General features: G+C 43.0%; 1 protein-coding gene and 1 long non-coding RNA gene across 3 annotated transcripts in view; both read left to right on the forward strand.

The window, feature by feature from the left end:
- Positions 1–6158, forward strand: part of RAB31 (RAB31, member RAS oncogene family) — a 79669-nt gene extending 73511 nt beyond the window's left edge. For both annotated transcript variants that reach the window (XM_025181869.2, XM_006117467.4), the window contains exon 7: positions 2046–6158. In XM_025181869.2, the coding sequence (XP_025037654.1) occupies positions 2046–2143 (98 nt within the window). In that variant the 3' untranslated portion in view covers positions 2144–6158. The remainder of the gene's footprint in view (positions 1–2045) is intronic.
- A 1838-nt stretch (positions 6159–7996) lies between these two features.
- LOC112544863 (uncharacterized) lies at positions 7997–14234 on the forward strand. The gene is made up of 3 exons (XR_003088193.2): positions 7997–8513; positions 10474–10559; positions 13724–14234. It is a non-coding gene; the product is annotated as an uncharacterized LOC112544863 (long non-coding RNA).
- The last annotated feature ends 8796 nt before the right edge of the window (positions 14235–23030 follow it).

The raw sequence follows: 23030 nt of genomic DNA on the forward strand, positions 1-23030 counted from the left end.
TGCTGGAAGAGTGCAACTTTCGCTTTCGCAGGATCCTGTGGGCAAGAGGGGGTTTGGGCGTGGCTCACACGGACACTGAGGAGCCTGTGGGCGGGAGGAGTTGGGCATAGCAGCAGAGCAGGACAGGGGCCCAAACCATGCTTTATTGGGGCTAAGCAAACAGAGGTTACTGCCAGTGGTATCAGTTACATATATACCTTCCCTGCTTCATCTAGGTTGCCATGAGTAATATCTCTTCTCCTAATCGCAAAGTGATAAGGAGCAGATGCTGACTGAGTGTGCCCAGGAACCAGGACCTCACGCTGCAATGCTTTGTGCAGCAATTATGTCAGACCACTTACTGTTGGCTTGGCATGGAAAGGTCCTTCTGTGGAGGATGGAATAAGGCAGGCCTATCCAAGAACCTTGTGAGGAAGAAAGAGTTCCTTTATGAGAGCCTTATGGAGATGTGCTGGGAGGATTCCTGCTCCATCTCCAGACACATTAACAAACTGTTCTGGGGAGCTCCTGCAATGTAGGCAAAGCGGCTGCCACAGATCACACTCAACTGCCTACACCCACTTGTGCCATGATTAAAAATGTGAACTCACCAGAAGTGCCCTCCACCACCCTCAGCGCCCAGCAGCGATACACCCCAAGAAGAGGAGATTGTCTCCAAAGTTATAAAAGAGTCCTGGTTGTCGGTGAGATTGGATGCTCTGCTTGCTTATTGACCATTCTCATCTTTCTCATCCACACTGCCCTCCCTGTTGTTGGCTGGTATTGTTGCCTGAAGACTCTTTTGGAAGGAATCCAGGGATGAGATTGGGACACTGGTCAGGTCCCCCGCTGCAGTCCCATGCAGCTGCTCATAGGAGTGGCATGTTTGCCATGCTGACCCTAACCATCTGTTTGCCTCCTTTGTCTTCTGATATGTCTGCAGAGCTACTTTATTTTCCCGTGGCACTGCTGGGTATCCCTGGTTTATCCTTTTCCCACCATGCCATGTGTGGTCTTGGCCTAGATATCAGCATTTCTTTTGCTGGTTCATAGTTCTGCAGGAACAGATGTCTCTCCCCACACAGAAATGAGATCCAGGATCTCCTGTATGCTCCATGCTACAGCTCCATGCTAGAGCTCATGATCTGGACGTTCATCTCCTGGAGGCCAAGAACATTGACTTTCACAGCATTGCATCTGCACTACCCTAAAATCAACCATGCAAGGTTGAATGTACTGTTTTTCTTGTGAAAAGCAGGAATACTGAAATCTTGGTGGTGTGGATTCATCTTTTAGAAAATAGAGCTTATACAGCTAAGTTCAACTCAACACCTAGTGTAGACAAGGCCTCAGAGCCACCATACACTGGTCAAACTCATTCATTCTTACCTGCTACCATGAGAGCCAGCAGGTTCTTATTTTCCCTAATTCTACACTCAAGTTTTCACATGAGTCACTCCTGATATACCTGCATTGAATGACCAGGCTTGCTAGTTGCAACATATATAAAGGACATATTCTGTATCATCTATATGTAGTGGCCAATGAAACAGAAGACACAGCAGAACTGAAGAGGCATACAGGGACAGATCTGAAGCAGCAGGCTCTTGCCTTGCATTAGAACCCCAATTAGGGCTGACACTTTTTTTTAATCAAATAAGAATCAGGAGGCTGAGCGTTATTAGACAAGCCAAAACCATCTGTTGGGATTGAGGAGAGTAAGAAACAGAGGGAGGGATTCAATTCAAATAATTATTGTGTTTCTCCTTTCCGTTTATGGCTCACATTTGCTTGTTTAAAACGCTCTTTTGCTTTAGAGAGCTCTGGGGTATAATAAATATATGCACTGCAAATGTATATATGTATTTTAATATGTGACAGTGCTGCCTTTTACATACCAATATATAAACTACAGAAATAAGGACCAAACTAAGTGAAAAACAGTTGTTTCATATTAAAATCTGATTTACATAGTTTTAGTGCAAACTAAGCAATTTCTTAGTAATACCTCTGTGTGTTTTGTTACATCAGAATATTGAATCCAGTATTTTCTTCATATTTTTCAGGTCGACAAATTCCACCCTTGGACCCTCATGAAAATGGCAACAATGGATCAATCAAACTTGGAAAGCAGACTACACAGACAACTAGACGGTGCTGCTGACCCAATATGGCCAGTTTTGGTTTACTTGAATACAATAAAATAAAATGCCATTTGCTTATGCCATTTGCTTATGCATTGAGCAAAGGACTTCACAACCTCACTGGCAAGGCACCTTGCTTTAAAAGCAGTAATTTCAGTACAACGTGCACATAATAATGCAAGGTTCAGACGCAGAAAAGATTTTGCAAAAACTAGATGGAAAATCCTCCATAGATTACTGCCAAAATTCTTGAGTCAATTTATTCTAATCTCTGGTTTAAACCAATGACTGTTTGTTTGGTTGTTATTTTTTAATAAAATGGCTTTTTACATGGAAACTTTAGATTTGCTATAAAATCTCTCCTCTTACATGACTGGGTTGACTCAGTAATGTTTTAAACTGATCATTAGAGGAGTATGTACATACAATTTAAGACCTGAACTTTGGGCCGCATACTTCTCTGGTTTTGCTTTTAGCCAGGCTCCTTTTCCATTGCTTTTCTAGAGTTGCAGTTTTATCAGATGATTTGATTAGTCATCATCAAGAAATGGACTGAAATCAGGAACTAGAAAAATGGATCTAAAACTGGAACAGCCCAGTTTTTACAGGTTGTGAACCAGACAGAATTTGGCCCAACACATGATGGACAGCTTGGCAAAATGTCAAACGATACACATACTTTCCATTGTTTTCATGTATCTGAAGGATGGAATTGCCATGGTGGAAGAGGAATTGTTTAGAGTGGTTGTAAGCAGATGGAGCTTCCATCCTGCTCCAAAAAGAATGTACTCGCTTTCTGGTTTAGGTCTTACATAAATTGCAACAAAATGGCAAACACCAACTTCAGCCTGTCTGTTCCTGGGTTTTCTTGCAGATAATTTTCTGTCATAGGTCACTGTGTTCTCTGCCCAAAGATTCATCCCACTTCCTCATTTCCAAGATGGAGTCACATCTGCCACAATCAGCAGAAATCCCTTTACGTCTCTCTCCATGGTCCTGTCAACAGATGCATCTTGCCACCTGTTGCTAAAGTGGCATAAGGGAGTGCGGTATAATTTGAGGTGATGGGAATGAAATTAAGAAAAGAAATGATGACAGTTTTTCTAAAGATGCAGTGTGTTCAATTGTGGAATTATTTCCTTAGGTGATTGGGAATTGGTATGAAACACAATGCCTGAGACATTTAAAACTAGACTGATCAAAGCATGACAAAATACAGTGCAGAGAAAAATGCAGTATTTATAATTACGGACAAGGTGATTGGACGATGGCCTAAAACCGTGGGCCTGTTCAATCTGTAACATATTGGTTCTGTGATTGATAGAGTAGGTAAATTATTTTTTTCTCTTCTCCACTAAATTTAATGTTGAGCTGAAGCAGTGTAAGAAATTTAAGTTGCAAAATCAAAACCCAAATTCATCCTACACCATGATACATTTGTGATTGTTAGAACATTTGACCTTTTAGCACATTTGTTACATACAACAGTGGAGGAGTTAGTTGAAAAATAATCACCAAGGGAAAAATTATTGCCAACTGAGGAGAGAGAATATATCTCAATTATAGGCTGAATGTAGATGGACCTGCATACTTATAAAGAAAAGCAGAATGCAGTGGCAGAGGTAGTCTGGGAGGATGACTGCTATCATGTAGTAGTTTTTAGGTTTATGTGTGCCACCTTTTTAAGCCAACAGGCATAGTTGAAAGTGGCACCGCAGAGACTCCCTGGCTCTACCATTGCTTAAAGCTTGGTTCTGCTACTGAGTTAATGCAGTGGTCAGATAGTATTGGCTATTTAGGGCTTGATCCGAAAGTCAAGGGGACTTTTTCCATTGGCTTCAGTGGAACTTGGATCAGGCCCTTAGTCATTGTAGTGCTAACTTATTTACTGGGCTAAAGAAATAATCAACTGATCAACAACACCAATTAATATTACTTAAGGGACTAATGTTCATATTGCTACAGGCAGCCCAGCTTACTAAGTGTAAAAAGGCAGAGTCTACAGCTAGCTATGTATTAGAAAAAGATGGCAAGGCTATTTACAAGTGTTCATTTTTTTTAATAAAATGTTTATTGGTTGTGTAGTATGCATTTTATATTAGTCATGCATAAAGCTGATTTTAACTTGTTTTCATAAACCTAAATGTGGCCAACTTCAATTTCACATGATGTCTCAAAACCCATTAAAATCTGCTTGAGATGGCTGTAAACTTCTTCAGGCAATTTTGCAGTTGACTTTTAATCTCAGACTTAAATAACAACTGGCAGATGATGCCAATCTGTTTGCTATAGATTCTGTATTAAAGTGCGTAACCAGCTTTCACAGCTACATTGGGTTATATGTGGATCAGATACAGATATCAGTGTTATGTTAAATAGGTTGAAATCAGAAATTGTAGAGACAGCTTTCTGGCTGATACAAACTTTCAAAATTTTAATATTTCCAAAGTAGGTTTACATTCGATACTTTTACATTTCAGAGGGCCAAATCCTGAAGTCCTTGTTCTGTTTATATTTAATCAAAATGCCTACATCAGTACAATTTTTAATTGAATACCGTTCCAGAATTTGGGTTGCGAAGGAATAGTGAAGTCACAGATAAGAGAATAAGGTCACTGTAATAATATACAGGGTAGCTATGGTTTTCTTCGATGCAAGAGTAGTCTCCAATTATTATTCCTCACAGCCAGTGTTTTTTCAAGTTTTGTAAAGCAGCTTTATTCTGTATTTTTTGGAATGATGTATGGCTTGGTTTAGGAGCATATTTGATAAATTACGATGGCAGCTTTCTGTGGTTGCCTTTTTTGTTTGCAAAATATTGCCATTCTTTTTAAATACTCAGAAAAATTACAGAATACCAAAAATTACCTCAGAGCCATAAATCTCACCACAACCATAACTCTTGCCAATTGTAGTTAAAAACCCTGGCTGGTTCAAAAAACTAACAGAAAAAATCCTATGATACAGAAGATCAGAATCTATAACTAATCTGCTCTGATAATAATGCAGCACCTCTGTGTGAGCCAGCTAGACTGGACATGTCAAGAGATTGGCTTTAGCAGATCAACACATAGGTGGGCTAAAGCACAAGCTGCAAATTGGGTATATTATATGGAATCTTTGTATGCACCGTAACTCAAGACTGTGACCATCCAGTTGCAGGTGACACGTTTTCTGGTATGTCATGAATTCGTTACTTTAGAAAAATTGTATTAAGGAATAGTTTCATATATGCTGCGTGTGGATGTGTAGAGATAGAAAGATAGTTTTATATTTTGTTAGAGTGACGTGTAGTACTTTTTTCACTGGCTATGTCTGGTTCACATATATGTCATATTTTATCTTGTAAATATCTTTTTCATTAGTGATCATTGCACCTGAATGAATTTACGGTGCAAGATAGAAGGTAGCAATAAGAGGGTGATCTATGTAGGTACATTGTTGACTTGCCATTTTAAAGCATTAAATGGCATATTTCAGAATATAAGTTTGCCACGCAGGACAAAGAAATCTGGAGAACCAATTAAGATCCATTAACTGGCACCAGTAGGTGCAAAAGTGATACCCTCAGAAATTAGATTAATTAGCTGATTATTTTTATTCATGGTACAAAAGGTCAGTCTGAAGTGCTGCATTGTAACAACAAAACCCACCCATCATTAGTTCCCTACTTTATGTTGCTCTCCAGTTTATGTGGCAGTTAACATGACTAGATACCTTGTATGTGAAAGCACTCTGATTCATAATCAGACCTTGATTATATATTTTACTATCATACTCTTGGTTATTTAAACCAGATCCAGTGACCAAATGTCAAGTGTAAGTTGTGTGCTAAGTACTACTCTGTTTATGTAAGGGCTTTTACTGGGCTGGACCCACTTGCTGTATGTATGGGATGCTGCAATCTGTTAATACTTTATCTTCTGTTTACATATTAATTGTATAATATCTAATAAGATTTTTTCCTTAAAAGTAGTGTTGTTTTTATTTACCCTACAGTGATTAATACTTAATAAATATTTTAAATACTTCTGATTTTGAAATATCATTGGGTTCAGTAGAACACACAGAGAAGTCACAGATCTCCAGAAGAGCATGCTGATTGACACATTGTGCAGAGGGTTATCACAAAGTGACACTGTGTACTGCTTAAGTTCCCCTGTCTGTCCTTTAATCTGAATTTTGGAATAACAGAAGTGACATTGCACTGCACAGGAGTCGATCCATTCATCAATAAATACATATATCAGAGATTATACATAAGGCTCAGTGTATTCTGGATGCGATGTTTTAGCTAATATTAGGCAGTTTGGATGCACATTCCAGTAGTACTTTACACTATTACAGTCCTGTATTCTAGAATTTTGATGATCTGGGATCCTACACGAGGCTGTGAAGTTGACTAACTTAACCTCCACCCCATATTTCTATTTGAATGCTACCGATTTTATCCCCCATCTGTTTGAAACAAATTGTTGACATTTCATCCTTCAAAAGTGCTACAGCTTCAATCGCCATTTTTTTAAAGAAGTGTCATTCTGAAAATACCTGTGACCTTGGAAGAGATCAGGACAATAAATCTGATGAAATACTCTGTGTTTACTTCAGACCTCCACCCCCTCACTCTAATCTGCTAAAGTGTTGAGGCTACCACCAGATTGTGAAATGTGCATAGGCCTGAAAGGCAAACCTTAAGCTCAGCTTCAGACATTGTTTTGTCCTTGGCTACATGTATTTTCTCCTTGACTATGTAATCTTCTTAAAAGCATTAAAACATTAGTGGAAGGGTAAAATGGCTAAAAGCAGTTGTATACAAGCCTCTAATAATTAATGCAAGTGAGTTTCTAAAGACTCAGTTTTAATAATAGATACATTTGTGCATAACAGTGTTTTTGATCATTAGGGAAATTACAGTAAACTTCCGATAATCCGGCACCTTTAGGACCCAGGGGGTGCCGGATTATCAAATATGCCGGACTATCAGAAGGGGGGGGCTATCAGGGGTCTGGGGTAGGGTGGGAGGGGATGCCACCCCAGACCCCTCATAGCTCCCCCCTTACGATAGTCCGGCTCTGCCCCAGGCGTCCCTGATTCAGCTGCTGCTGGTCAGTTTCAGCAGCAGTTGAATCGGGGATGCCTGCAATAGAGCAGCTGGAGTGCTGCCGGGTTGGTCCCACAGCGCCAAAGGACGGCGCTGCGGGACCAACCCGGCAGGACCCCAGCTGCTCTGCCCCAGGGGTCCCCGATTCAGCCACTGCTGAAACAGATCAGCGGCTGATTCCAGGAAGCCCGGGGCAGAGCTGCTCTGCCCGGGGCTTCCTGGAATCAGCCGCTGATCTGTTTCAGCAGCGGCTGACTTGGGAACCCCTGGGGCAGAGCAGCTGGGGTCCTGCCGGGTTGGTCCTGCAGCGCCGAAGGGTGGCGCTACGGGACCAACCCGGCAGGACCCCAGCTGCTTTGCCCCAGGCGTCGGGATTCAGCCGCTGCTGAAACTGACCAGCAGCATCAGTTTCACCAGCAGGCTGAATCCGGACGCCTGGGGCAGAGCAGCTGGGGTGCTGCGGGGTTGGTCTCATAGCGCCACCCCTCGGTGCTGCGGGACCAACCCGGCAGGACCCCACCTGCTCTGACCCAGGGGTCCCCAAGTCAGCCGCTGCTGAAACAGATCAGCGGCTGATTCCAGGAAGCCCCGGGCAGAGCAGCTCTGCCCCGGGCTTCCTGGAATCAGCCGCTGATCTGTTTCAGCAGTGGCTGAATCGGGGACCCCTTGGGCAGAGCAGGTGGGGTCCTGCCGGGTTGGTCCCGCAGCGCCATCCTTTGGCGCTGAGGGACCAACCCAGCAGCACTCCAGCTGCTCTGCCCCTGGCGTCCCCGATTCAGCTGCTGGTCAATTTCAGCAGCAGCTGAATGGGGGAAGCCTGTCTGGCTGCCCCAGCACTTCCGGGTTCCTGATGGTGCCGGACCATCAGGAGTCCTGGAGCATTGGATGCCGGACTAATGGAGTTTTACTGTATTAGGTAAATTATTAAACTTCTGGGGCCACTGATAACTGCTTATTGGGACATTATCTTTCATTAAAAAAATTAGATTATTTACTGCAGGGGTGAGGGACCTGTAGCTCATGGGTTGGAATCTTCTCTCTATTTTGTTTTATCCAGCCTGCGGCACGCCTCTGCACCATGGGCTGGAAGCTCTGAGCCTCAGCACTCCTACCAGGACTGGTGCAGGGGCAATCAGAAAGGCTCTGGGTGCTGTCCCTGCCCCCAGCACCAACTCCACAGCTTCCATGGGCTGGGATTTAAGGCCAATGGAAATTGCAGGGCTGGTGCCTGCAGGAATGGGCAGTGCAAACAGCACAGAGCCACCTGCCTCTCTCTCTAGGGTTACCAGGTAGGTTTAGAAAAAATACCGGACACACTTGATGGGGGGGACTGGCTGGCCGGGTGGAGGGGGCAAGGGCAGCGCAGCTGTCTGGAGGAGATGGGGGGGGGTCAGGGCAGCGCAGCTGGATGGGGGAGATGGGGGAGGGGTCGGGAGCAGCGCGGCTGGCCCAGGGAGATCAGGAGGAGAAGAACCGGCCTGCAGAAAGCAGGGGTGGTCGGGAGAGGGTCGGGGGCAGCAGAGCTGGTTGGGAAGGGTCAGAGGAAGCAGGGGGTGGGGCAGGACTGACCCGGGCACATGCAGATCCTGGGGCTCTGACAGTCCCGTGCACAGTCTGGAGAAATGTGAGTAAGTCCAGCTGTGGCTCCACCACGCACTCAGGGACACGGCTTCTCCTCCTCCCCAAGGCGTCAGACACAGCTAGGGCTCCCAGGGCCGGTTCTGCCCCGCCTCCCAACCACTCCCCAGCCCCCGCCAGGCTTCCATCTGGTGACCAGCTGGAAAACCAGGAAATACTGGACATTGCACATGTCCAGTATTTTCTGGATTTTTTTACTGGACAGAGGCCCCAAAAACCGGACTGTCCAGTAGCATACCGGACACCTGGCAACCCTATCTCTCTCTAGGGGCCAGATATGGTGGTTGCTTCTGGGAACAATGCAGACCCAGGGCAGGTCAGAAGTAGGGTTGGCAGGTGTCCAGTATTCACCCGGACAGTCCAGTATTTTCTGCTCCTGTCCGGTAAAAAAATTCAGAGAATACCGGACACCTAAAATGTCCGGTATTTTCTGAATTTTTCCCCAGCCAGGAGGTGAAAATGCCGGGCATCTGGCAACCCTACAAAAACTTAGCGCCCAGCCTCCCCCCCCCCCCAAAGCCTCTCCCTGGCTCCCAACACCCCCAGCCCCCCGACCCCAACCCCCATGCTTACCTGGTTCCCCAAGGCTGCCGGCACAAAATGGCTGCTGGCCAAAAGACCTAGGGGAAGCAATGCTTTCCCCTGGGTCTTAGTGTTCAACCGCTCCCCTGTTCCTATCCCTGCACTCACTCTTAAAGGGACATGCTGTTTTATTTTAATTTTTTTTGGCTCAATAAGTCCTTGGAGTCCTTTTTTTTTTGCTCAACAACTTTGGTCTCCCTCCCTTTTTTTCCCTTCAACAGAATTTTTTCCCGTTTTTTTGGGGGGGGGGGAGGGGAGGTGTTCGGTATTTTTGTTTCAACCATCTGGAAACCCTAGTCAGAAGCCTGCCTTAGTTCCACTGCACCACAGATTGGGAGCTACCTGAAGTAAATGCTGTCCAGTGACAGCCTGCACCCTGAACCGCCTCCTACACTCCAAGCCACTGTCCCAGGTCAGAACCCCCTCCTGCACCCTAACTCCCTCCCTGAGCCCCCCTGCATCCAAAATCCCTCCCGGTGCTGGCACCGCCAACCCCATGCCCAGCCTGCAGCGCCTTCCCACACCACCCATCAGCTCTCTTCATAACAAAGTGTTAGTGTTGTTACAAAATGTTACTGTATTGGTACAAGGATATAAGTAGATAAAGCACAAAAGCCATGTTTTTGCTTAACAGCATTACCAGCACTTCCACTGCTTGCTGGGTTCTTAGGAGACAGTTTGGGGTAAATCAGAACACAATAATAGCACAGAGCCAGGCCTAGCAGCTATAAACAAATTTTATGGGATAGCAGAAAACTTGGCCACTCCACAATAAGTGGTCATCTGGGTAAATAAAATCATGACAGACTACAGATGTTGCCAGACCAGAGAGTGCTATACCAGAGAGATTCTTCTGCTGTATATGTTTTAGGAAAATACATAAATATTTCCAGTGAAGTGCACTTACTTGTAAGATTATTTGCCTACTTGTGTTACCCTAATTTCTTGATTATGGTAAAACATTTTGTTAAATGGGAAAATAAATTAGTAAACTCCCTTTTTCCACACTCCTCTTCTCTGCAAGTACAGCACTCCTGGGAAACAGGATTTATTACAGACTAAGAGGGAGACATTTTTGTGGGAGTTCCTCAATTAAACACTGGCAGACTTCGTTGGTAAGTTATACCTTTGATGCCCAAATGTTCAGAGTTGGGGAAAACAGACATATTCTGCTTCTTCAAGCAACTGGATTTTTTTTGGTGTAGGGTTGGTGTCTCCTGACATTTTGCCTTTAATAATTTTTATCTCTGAAAATTAAAAAATGAATGAGTTTCTGTCAAAATTCTTGCTTTGGTGTTTTAACTAGGGTGAAATTTAGGTTAAAACAACGTGAACAATTAAAAGTCTACACTTGTGATCTTCTACATATAAATCTGTTTTGCTGATAAACATACATTGGGTATTTTGTTGGGTATCTAAGTGAAAGAGCAATGATTGCAACATGGGTGACATGGTGCATTTCGAAATCTTTTTCCCGTCTGCTAGCTCTGCAGATACCAAGTCATCAGCAAGCCTAGAATTATTCTGAATATCACAAATGTAATCCCTGCCAATATTCTTCATTAATTTTCAATGTAAATATTCACCACAAAAACCATTAAAATAATGCTAAGGATCTGCTATAAACCCCAGGAAAGACACACATTCACAGTAAATGCTTAATTTCTATTGTGTTAGATATTCTTTGCAATATGTTCGTAGCAACATTCTTTTAGAGACCTCATTAGCCTCCTACGTTCTGCTATGGCAGCAATTATTCTTTATTCTGAGAAGGCACTTCCTCTCTGCTGGCAGCAATGTGGATGTTATGTAGGCATCGAAACCAACACATATTCCTGCACTGGAGTCTTTGAAACTAAAAACATAGTAAGTCTATTTGGGGCAAACATTTCCCAGTATGAGACCTTTCTTCAAGGAAGATGATGTGGTTTTTGTGACTGTTTTGAACATAAAACCAATTTTAAGGCTTCCTGGCAAGGTGGATGGATGAACTCAAAATGATGCAGCTTTGTTTCAGTCCAGAAAAAGGGTTCTCAGCAGCCACATTCGTTTCCTGACATCAGCAGGACCATAACCTGCTGAACTGTTTTTGCTAAAAATGCTTGAGAAATGTTTTAACAAGGAGTCTTGTGGCACCTTAAAAACGAATAGATTTATTAGGGCAAAAGCTTTCATGGGCAAAACCAATGCATCTGACAAAGTGATTTTTACCCACAAAAGCTTATGCCCTAATAAATCTGTAAGCGTACATCTACACAGCAGGGCAAAAATCAACTTAAGATAGGCAACTTCAGCTATGTCAGCTGCGTAGCTGAAGTCAAAATAGCTTAATTTGGCTTTTGGCGCTATCTACATAGCAGGAAGTTGAAGGAAGAACACGCTTCCTTCAACTTCCCTTACTTCTAGTAAAATGAGGGTTACAGGAGTTAGAGTAAGAAGTCCTTCATCTTGACATTATTTCAAAATAATGGCTTGCTGTGTAGATGCGCATTTTGTTATTTCGAAATAACATCAGTTATTCCAATATAACACTGCTGTGTAGACGTATCCTCAGTCTTTAAGCCCTGTTCTATACTAGGGAGTTATTTCAAAATAAATCCCCTTATTTCAAAATAACAAGTGGAGCATCCACACTACCAAGCCTGTTATTACGAAATAAGGGGTTGGTTCTTTTGAAATAACAACTCCTGCTTTCCACAAGGAATAATTCTTATTTCGAAATAGTTACTTTGAAACAGCAGTAGTGTGGATGCTCCACTGCTGCTATTTCCAAATAATTACTCCCCAGCGTTATTCAGAGTAATTACTCCTCAGTGCTACCTGGGGCTCTAAGTTGAGGTACCACTTCCATATTAAGGGAGCCTGCCTTGGACAAATTTCGAGGCTTCCGTGCAGTATGTACATGCTATTTCAAAATTATTATTTTGGGAGTTATTTTAAAATAAGTTATTTCAAAATAATTTACTAGTGTAGACGTGCCCTAAGGTGCCATTAGACTCCTCGTTGTTTTTGCAGATACAGACTAACACCACTATTCCTTTGAGGCTTGAGAAATGTTTTGTTATTTTGTTTCAGCGTGGCAAAGTTTTGTTTTTTTTAGTGGAATTCCTGGGTAGAGAATGCTTTGCATGGAAGTAGGACAAAATTGGAAGAGTCACTTTTGCTAAAATAAAAGTTTATACTTGCAAAGTGGTGACATGCAGAAACAGTAATTCTGTAAAAGGTCTTTTATGCTACGTGTGGCAGTTGATTGGAGCAGAGGATGCAGAGGGAATGAAGAGGTGTTATGCAAAATGTAAAATTTGGGGGGAGGGAACAAGGCAATTCTAATTTGAAATGATGATAAAAACAAATGGATACAGTATATAAGCCTACTGTATCGACATCACTTGAGAATGCCCGCTATAAATTCATTGTAAAAATGTCTATCACACTACTAGAACCTCTACTAATAAGGAGTATTAAACTTGCACCTGTATGTATGCCCAGATTTACCGCAGAGAAAACAGTACAAGTCCCATTAAATAACAGACACATGGTGCAACAGGCTATGCATGGAAACCATGAAAAGCACTGGCTGTGATCAATAAAGTCCAAAGTCACTCATGTGACAGTGTTGCCTATGTCATTCAATGTTTTCCAAGGGCTGACTCACAAAGATGGATCTTTTAGCAGAAAAGCATGAGGCAAATTGTTCCAAGGATGGCTAAGGAATGCCCCTCCCCCCACCTGGCAAATATGTGCCAAATAGATTTGCATTGACTGATTTGAAACCACAGCATGTAGTTTATTCTGAAGTGCTGGCAACAGAGAATATGAAGTCTTAACAGGAATGAAATAGCCATCATTGAAAAATAAACTGGACACTTTTTTTTCAGGGGATATCTAGTGCCTTGCAAAATCAACAAGACTTGAGTCCTCAGGCTATCAGTGTCAGCATGTATGTCCTTCCTGTGTTTCTCTGATATCTATTCAAAGCACAGAACAGTGAAAAGCACATGCCATTGCAAAAAACTGCATCCTTTGTGATAAACATATTTTAAAACAAATTATAGAGCCTAAAGCAGCTACCAGATTGGAAACAGAACGCCTCCTGTCAGAGACATACAGGAGCGCAGCTGAGGGCAATGGCTTTCAAAAATCAGCAATAGTGACTACTGTATTTAGCAAATCAGCTTGATGAGTCAGCTAATGTCACTGGATCTAGAGTTTGTGTGATCTGTTTTTGATAGCTCTATTGGAGATGACTTGCTTTTTTTTTTCTTTTTTTTTTTTGTAGACTTGCCAGAATGCAAAAGAGGAAACACTTATCTGAGCCATTTCAGGGAGCCAAGATTCAACCTGCATTACTCTGGAGATTTTCTCACCTCCTACATGGGACTGTGATGCATAATTCAATCCTGGTAGTAAATGTGCTAAGTTAGTGCAAAACACTATTTAGGCAAAAGTGGCTTTTTGATTTTACAATAAAATTCACAATAGAAAATATGCTATATGAAAATTTGTCTTTTTTTAAAAAAAATCTCCCAAATGTTGCCATTTATAAACATTTTAAAACATTTAAAACAGCCACATTTTTATCAAAATGTTTATTCCTATGACTATTTTGCCCAGAAATGGGTCTAATCACTACTATGTCTAAGGGGCCAAACTCAGATGTGTTCTGGGCAGTGCTACAGATACATGGAGGTACTGCTTACCTCCTACGGCCCTGATTCTCCATTGTGTCCACGACAGGCCAGCCAACCTTACACCAAATGGCACTCCAGGCAAGGAGCATCTTTGGTGCCCTCCCTCCATTTGTTAAATATTTAAATACTTTATTTGTATTGCATTTGAAGTCCTTTTCATGACTTTGATGCACAATTTGTATACAAGACTTATCCCTATTATATAAGAATATAAATTTGCAAGCTAGGATCTGTAAGTCTGTATTTATTCATGCCATACCTAAGCAAATTAAAAAAATCATTTCCTCTAGGCTTCTAGAAACTTTAATTTTAAGAGCAACTGAAATCTACTAACATTAATAAATTGATTTGTGCACCAACATTGGTGTTTGCTATATTGAGCTCCTGAAGGCTTCTTTGGAGACATCTTTTGTTTTTCTGTGGGAGAAAACAAAGTGTTGTGTGCTCCTTAATACTGGCTATGTTCCACAGTCTTAGAAAGCCATCAACATTACATGTTAAGCTTAGTAAAAGAAGTAGCAGCATATCTTTTATACTGTTGCGTGGATAGGTGTCTGATAGATATCTCTGGCATATCATTAAATGTATTCTGTTAGTCTCTACTTACTCTCTTCAAATGGTAAAACACAAGTACATTTTCACAATGATGCAATAAAACAAGATTCAGAATATCACAGTTGCGCTGTCACTTTAATTAAATTCATTCTGACATCTCACTGACTGGCAAGGCTCCCTTACATATCCGTAAGGACATGGCTGACAGCATTCTATGAAGTTTGAGGAAAACGTAATTCCCAGAAACTCTGGAAGGTTCCATGAAATTCTACAAAGATACAGAACATTCTAGGAGGTCAGTGAAAATGACCCCAGATACGGAATACCTGACACATTTCACTTCAAACATTCTATTTTTCCTTTTGTCATTAACAATAAAACTAGCACCCTGATCCCAGCACCCCCCAAATCTAGTGCCACAAGCAATTGCCTGGGTCAACTGTCCCTAAATCTAACCCTGGTCCAAGCTGTGGAGAGTGGTGGAAACAGAAAGCCAATTCTGGCTCCTTGATCCTTACCAGCCCAGCAGCAAACATTAGAGCAGCAGAAAAGACTAGCTTAAGATCCCAGTGAAGGAACAGGTACAGTAAAGTTCCCCTAACATATCCACTCCTTCTGTCTCTGCTATATGAACCATAAAGCAGCCTTAGTAAACAGGACAATTTGGCCTATTAGGTTTTCCTTTCCTCCTCCCTTTTATGCGGGTTAATTAAGCCTCCCCGTAACACAGACTTTTAGATGCGTCTATACTACAGAGAAGCGTTTCCCAAACTGTGGTCCGTGGCCCAGTACCGGTCCGTGGCAAAAAAATACCAGGCCTCAGAAAATTTTTTGCAAGAGAGCCCACCTTCCTACCCCTAGCCCCCAAGATGCAAGCTGCGCTGATGTTACCTCCCTCCTGGGACCACGGAGGTAGCGCGGGCTTCCTGCTGGGTTGGGGGGCAGTTCTGCAGCTGCACGCCAGGTCCCGGAAGTACGCAGGCTGCTCTCCCCCTTGCCCCAACAGCAGGTACGGTACCTAAAATGCCGGTCCATTGCACGCTGGGGACTTTGTTCCCTTGCTGCCTTCCTGTGTGTTGGGGAGTGGGTGGGGATCCGGGACTGCACCAGCTTCAGCTGCTCGGGCAGCGCATGTTGTCATGGGGAGCGGAGGAGCAAGATGCGCGCTGCCCATGCAGTTGAGGCTGGCACGGTCCAGGACTCCCCCTCTCCGCGCGCAGAAAGGCATCAGGCGTGCAACGGACCAGCATGTCAGGTACCACGCCGCTGTTTGGGGGATGGGAGAGCAGCCCGTGAGCTTCCTGCGCCTTGGCAGCTACAGGATCCCCAGGTATCGGTCCCTGTCCCCTTTCCCTCCCCCCAGAGCTTCCTCTGTTCCCCTTCCCCTGTCCCCAGCACCCACAAGCGCCCTGTCCCCTGCCCCAGCACTCATTGGCACCCTTCCCCAGAACTCTGTCCCAGCACACACAAGCACCATTGGGGGCCACATGAATGAAGTTTGAGGGGTTTGGAGGGGTTGTGTTTGGTATCACACCTGTGTGGCCGCGACTGACTTTTCTGTGGGCTAAAGTTGGACCTGGGGGCTTTGGGAGGACCAGAAACAATTTATTTGCATATTTATCATTTGCTTAATGAATATGCAAATAAATGTTACAGGTCCTCCAAAACCTCGTGAATGGATTTACTGGTCCCCGGTGTCAAAAAGTTTGGGAACCCCTGCTACAGAGGAAGATCAAAGCTGCTACTGTCAATCTTCCAGGTTTCGAATTAGTGGTCTAGTTAAGACAGCTAATTCAAAGTGAGAGGGGAGTTCCAGTCGATGCTGGTAACCCTGCTTTTACGAGGAGTAAGGGAAGTCGAAAGCAAAGTGTTCTTCCTTCAACTTCCTACAGTGCAGACAGCGTCAAAAGCTGAACTAAGCTACTTCGACTTCAGCTACGCAATTATCGTATCTTAATTTGACTTTGTCCAGTAGTGTAGATGTACCCTATAAGGAGAGATTCTGAGCTATAAGTCTCTCTGTTTATTTTTACATAAATTCCTTTCTGATCTCTGTCTCCTGATTTCAGTTAAGATGTTGGGTTCAAGAATGTGACCATATATGTTCTACCCCCCTATAGCTCTGTCCCCATGGCCTGATGATGAGAGGGAATGTTTGATTCAACAGTGAATGTGAACTGCAGCCCCTGCTCCTTCGGCTTGGTGTGTGAGTGCTATGCAGAATTGGTACCCTGGGATATGCAGAAGGTCAGACTAGATCTGTGATTCTCAAATTGCACCGTGACCCCCTTTTGACAACAAAATGACGACATGACCCCTGAATGGGGAGCTAAAGACTGAGCCTGCCTGAGCCCTGCTGCCCTGGGTGATGGTGGTGGGGAAGCTGAAGTCCAAGGGCTTCTTCTTTGGCCAGGGGACGTGTAACCTTAGCCCTGAGTGGTGGGGCTTAGGCTTGGGATTCAGCCCTGGCCTTGGGATTCTGGAGCTGTATTGACAGGCCCTGCAATTAGGGTGTGATTCACAAGTGCTTTGTGATGGACCAACTCTTCCAATAAGGCAACTGTAGAAACATTTAGTTTCCTTATATGGTTATCTAGTGTTGGTGGCTAGCAAAATGGAGTGATGGATTGGATTTCACATATAAGACCAAGACAATGACTCTTTAAAGGCATAAAAGACCATGCTAACAATGTTTTAAGCTCATGGCTCTTTATCTTGGGTTCATTCAATTTGATTTACCACTTTCCAAACAAAGAGTTGGGTAGCCTGAAGGTTAAAGTATGGTGAGCCAATCAAGTGAGCTGCCTATTGGATTTAAGAAGCATTTAATTTAGTATTCTCCCCAGTCTGATTTTCACAGAACAAGAGACTCATGAATTATAAACTGGCAAAGCCTACACCTCACATCAATTGGGGGAAAGAGAGGTTACAACTAAAACCATGAAGCTGAGCCTAAGTGATTTCAAATGTCTCCATTTTAAAATGTCATTTCTCATTGGAGACAAACTTAACGGGAAAAAAAAAACAGAAGAAATGTCACATCCCGTGTCATTTAATTCCTAATGATTACTTGCACCGTTTAAAATCACAATCTAGGAATTTTGGAGCAAAATCTCTAAAAAGTGAGTCTGAAAAAATGGAATAGTGGGACTCTGTTTTAGGCAACCTTAATTCTGACGTTGCCTAATTTTGAGGGATTAACCTTGCAATCTTAATAATGCTCTTTCAGCTTTTTAAAAAAAGTATAATAGGTATGTAGGGTTAGAAACAAAGTAGTGTATGTCATTGTGTGTTGAGTAAACTCAGTCAATGTATAGGGGATTGAAAGGATTCAGCGGGAACACAAAAAGAACTAATGGTTGTAGACAAGGAAGCAGAGTTTATGCTCCTATCCTGAATAAATGTTCCAAAGTTTTGTGCATATTCCGAATGCCTGGCCACAACAGAGATAACAGTTATGGAATATTTTTTTTTCTGTGACTCAACAACACATTAAAAAAATCAAGGAAGAACAGGCTAGTCCTTGTTTATGTACAATGTATCCAATTGCATGTTGCAACCTAAAGCTCTCATTGGTATCGTTTGCACAGCAGCTCTATCAATAATTAAATCCAAGATTGTCAAAGATCCCATCAATAAAACTATGCAGGTTTTATTCCTGACTGCAGAAGGAATTAATATTTCATGAATCATCTGTTGGGTAAAAATGCAAGACCTGCCAGCCTAGTCTATGACTAGTTAAATGCAAACGTGGACCACATTTGCAACAAACCAAACTTGGAAAATTACAGAAACCTTGGCACTGGCCCACAACATATTGACTGAATTTTAAATTAACAGCAAATATATTACCTGTAATGTTCCTTTTCTAGATATTATTAGCAAATTCTTAATACTGGCCAACAACTTCTGCACCTGATTAAAACCAGTCTTTCTCATGCTTATTTATTTTTACCATAGCACAATAGTGAGGTTTAACAGTTATTTCAGAAGAAGGGCGTTCTCCCGAAATAACTGCATCTACACCACTTTTTGTATTTCGAAATAGCGCCATAATGCAATTACACAAATGAAGAGCGGGATATTTAAATCCCGGCTCCATTTGCAATTTTGAATGTCTTCATTTGTATCCCTCTCTTGAAAGAGGGTGCAAGTGCTAAGGTGCCACAGGACTTTTCGTAGCTTTTGCAGATTCAGACTAACAAGGCTACCCCTCTGTTATTTACTTTGTCTTTTGCTTGCTATATAATACTGCTTTTATTTACTGTTAGAAATGTGAGGATTTGGATCAGTGGTGGGCAATAAGTGGTCTTTGAGCCAGACACAGTTAGCTCCTGGACAATTGCTGGATGCTTTATTTATCTGCATGTCCACAGGTATGTTCACTTGCAGCTTCCGTTGGCCGCCATTTACTGTTCTCGGCCAATGGACGCTATGAGTCACCATTTCCCGAAGGTCCCATTGGCCAAGAACAGTGAACCATGACCAACAGGAGCTGTGCGTGTCATACCTGTGGAGATGCAGGTAAATAAAATGGCCAGCAGCCTGCCAGAAGCTAACCCTGGCAAACCACATCCAGCCCACAGAGTGCTTATTGCCCACCCTTGGTTTGGATAGACTCTAGTGTAACAAATTGCTCATCTCTACTAAGGTGAAAAGAGCAGGAACCGAATTCCAGTTTTAGCTCTCTCATGCTAGCTGCCTCAGACTCAGCATTAGCCTCAAGTTGCTCTTCTGAATTTATGAAGGAGGTCGGAAGGTTGGTCCAAACCATCTATTTGAACTGCAAGCTTTGGTCTGGTCACCCTTAAGACTATGTCCACCCTGAACTTACTCCCTTAACATTTTCTGACAAAGCAACTACAAGCTGCCCCCGATTTGCGATGCGACTGGTTCCAGAGATAGTGTCGCAAGTCAAGGGCATCATAACTCAAGTCCGCAATTACAACAGGCATCGTACGCTGTCGTAAATGCGGGGCCGAGGACATAAGTTAGGGGATTTCAGCCTCTTTCACACTTACAGAAAAGGTCGGAAGTATGGGGGGGGGTCATAAATCAGGCCGTCGCAAAGCGGGGGCCTCCTGCACCAGTAATTTTAACCCTTGTATCTAACACTGTTCAGAGCTTGACATGATGGTTAAAATAATACTAACCACCATTGCTACAATAGTAGTGGAGCTGAGCCAGTAGTAACAAAGTGAGACATTTTAAGAAAAAAGTGAGGAAAGACAAAGTCTTAGACTTCCAATTGCCAACTGAGTTATCTTGATACTGGTCTGCTTGTCTTCTTATTACTTTAATTGATACAATGCATGGATCTTTCTTTACCTATTTAACATGTTCTTCTTGGAACACTCTGCAGAGAGCCAAGTATCATAAATCTTGTGTAACACTCATGCAGTTGACAGCCCTATAGCATAGTCCCATACTTTAGCACTCACTCCTCAGTCATAAGAGCCCAGAACAAAAACCTGCATCTGCGGAGCCTAGAACAGTTGCTATTCCCTCATTGCCACTGAGAATTCATGCATAGGTATATAGCCTATTATGGATTATAGGCACAGCAGAATGTCTTGCTCAGGCGATCCAGAGTGACAGTACTCTGGGGTCCTACGATTAGCCAAACACTCATTTAATCCCAGGGGTTGACCCAGGAAGTTGATTCTGTAACCACAGACTGTGACCAGCCTTTTCTCCTGCTTTGTTGCTCCAGCCTACCCAGTCTCCAACTCCAACCTGACTCTCACTCCTGCCTCTAGACCTCTGGGTCTCTGATAATGGCCTGATCCTTGTTTATGGGACCCAGCCCTTGCGATTCCTCCAACTCCTGCTGGGTGATTGCTACCAGTGTTCCCTGTAAGCTGAGCACAAGGACAGATTCAGATGCTACCCAGTGGACGAGCACCACCAATGCTCTTATCTCTAATAGCCTTTCTGCTCCATGTAAACATCCCTGCGATCCGCAGCTGCCACTGATGACCCAGAATTCATCCTACAACTAGCAATCAGCAAATACTCACTACACAAGAAAGTCCACTACTCATAAATAGCCTGGTACCTCTAACTAGTCCAGCACCCACTCACTCACCCATACCCCATCATCACCCCAAAATCCCCACCCAGTTGCCAGCTGCTCTTAGACTTGTGTCAGCATACACCCATTTACCAGTGTTTATTCAGTTCCATGTTGTATCCCTGCAACTACCAGGATGTTTAGATCAGAAACTCAAATTTATGACTATAGGCAAATTACCCTATTCAATAATTTGCCTGATGCAGCCCTCATGGCTCTGTGAAAAAATTTGCAGTAATGTCTATCCTGCCCACAGTTTTATGAGATACTACTGACATTATTTCACCATTTAAATCCAAACTAAAAATGAAGGGCTTAATTGTGCCAATGGTAGTTTTCAGCTTAGAAGACTGATGCCAATGGAAGAGCCTGTGGCAGTTGAAATTTTACAGCTATTCCCAACTTGTGGTCCTTAAAAAGTTAGGCCTTTAAAATTCTGCAAATAGAGACAAATCTGACTAATTGGGAGGCTCTTTCAAGAAGACAGTGATATGACAAAAATTCTGAGCTGACTAAGAGGGGCTAGTTTTCTCTTTGGAACGGCTTACAGTGGAGCTAGTGAATATAAAGAAGAATAAAAGGGAAATCAATGTGAACAAGAGAAAAATAATACACCATGACAGAGATGATAGTTGTATTTACCAGTCTTTGTGTAACTAGAACTGAGGGAGAAAGACATATCCTGGATGTAGGGAAAAAGTGGAAAACTCCCACTAGACATGAATCAGGAGGCAACTTGATATATACAGTATTACTACAGGCAGTCCCCGAGTTATGCGGATCCGACTTATGTCGGATTCGCAGTTACGAACGGGGATTTTCTCGCCCCGGAGGACTGGAGCGGCGGGACGCCTGGTCCCGCCGCCCGCCTCCTCCGGGGCGAGAAAAGCTGCTCCCCGTCTCCCTGGTCTGCTGCGGGAGCCAGCAGACCAGGGAGACGGGGAGCAAAGCAGCGCAGGACCCGGGGCCGGACCCGTGGCGCTTCCAGATCAGTTCCGGATGCCAGTTCCGACTTACATACAGATTCAACTTAAGAACAAACCTACAGTCCCTATCTTGTACGTAACCCGGGGACTGCCTGTATAAATAAAGAAAAGGAAACAATTTAGAATCTTGTTTTTGGAGCAATATAAAATTAGTACTGGACAGCACACAGCACCAGAATAGTTTTGCTAGGACCATCTGGATCATTCTTGTGCTCACGTCATACAGAAGCTCCACCATCAGACTTACCAACATAAACTATATAGTCACAACCAAACAAGAGTATTTTGCGATTTTGCTCATCAGCACTTAGAACTAGTGATAGGACACAATTCTACTCTCATGGAAGTCAATGTCAAAACTTGCATTGATTTTAATGGAATTAGGTTAAGCCCTGCCTCCTCCTCCCTTCCCTTCCCCCTCGCCTGCTAAACCACAGTACCCAGAAGGGGGGGAATGCTGTCAGTTTTCCATTTGGAATTGTCACCCTATTTCTTTGTGGGAAATTGACTTTTGGGGTGAGATATCCAACCCTTAGGGCAAAAATTGTAAATTATTAATTGATGGATATTTATTATTAGTAGTAAATATTGTTTGAAATATGACTGTGCTGTTCCTGTTAATGCTCCTATGATATTTTCACTAGATTTCAAGCAAGATATTTGTTACAATTTTGCTGGACCTATCATTTTCATTGCTGCCCTTCCACTCATTTAGTTAGACATTTTCTGCCAGTGTACCTAGGGATGGAGAGGGGAGAGGGGAGAAGGGGAGGGGGAAAAGAGCAATCGACTCCACGTGTAACATGTACAGTATAGTCCTCATCTCCTTTGGGAAGATTTGAATGGATTACAGTTCACATTATTTTAATAACTTTTAGATTAGGTCATATTTTCTTCTATACTGTTTGTAAATAATGTAATCCTTTGTCTTGTTACCTACGAAGAGTATTATTTTTAAAGAACAAGTAGAAATGCAAACCTTAGAAAGGAGAGCGGGGAAGGCAACAGAGAGAATGAAAGGGAAAATACATTTTCTTTGTAGAAATTTATTTCACGTTTAAAGTCAGGAAAAGGGAGTGAATTTCCCAGCTTTCTACCTACAAATAAATTGTGGCTTGTTTTTCTCATTTTCAATCATGGATATTGGACACTCTTTGGTATGAATGGGGCTAATCTTCTTACAACCCAACACTGAAACAGTCCAGTTTTTGCCCCCCTGAGCACAACCTGGTCTACATTGGGCCACTGAAAAGGCAGAGAGGTCCAGAGTGCACGTGTCTA

Source organism: Pelodiscus sinensis, chromosome 2, assembly GCF_049634645.1.
Source record: "Pelodiscus sinensis isolate JC-2024 chromosome 2, ASM4963464v1, whole genome shotgun sequence".
Lineage (NCBI taxonomy): Eukaryota > Metazoa > Chordata > Testudines > Trionychidae > Pelodiscus > Pelodiscus sinensis.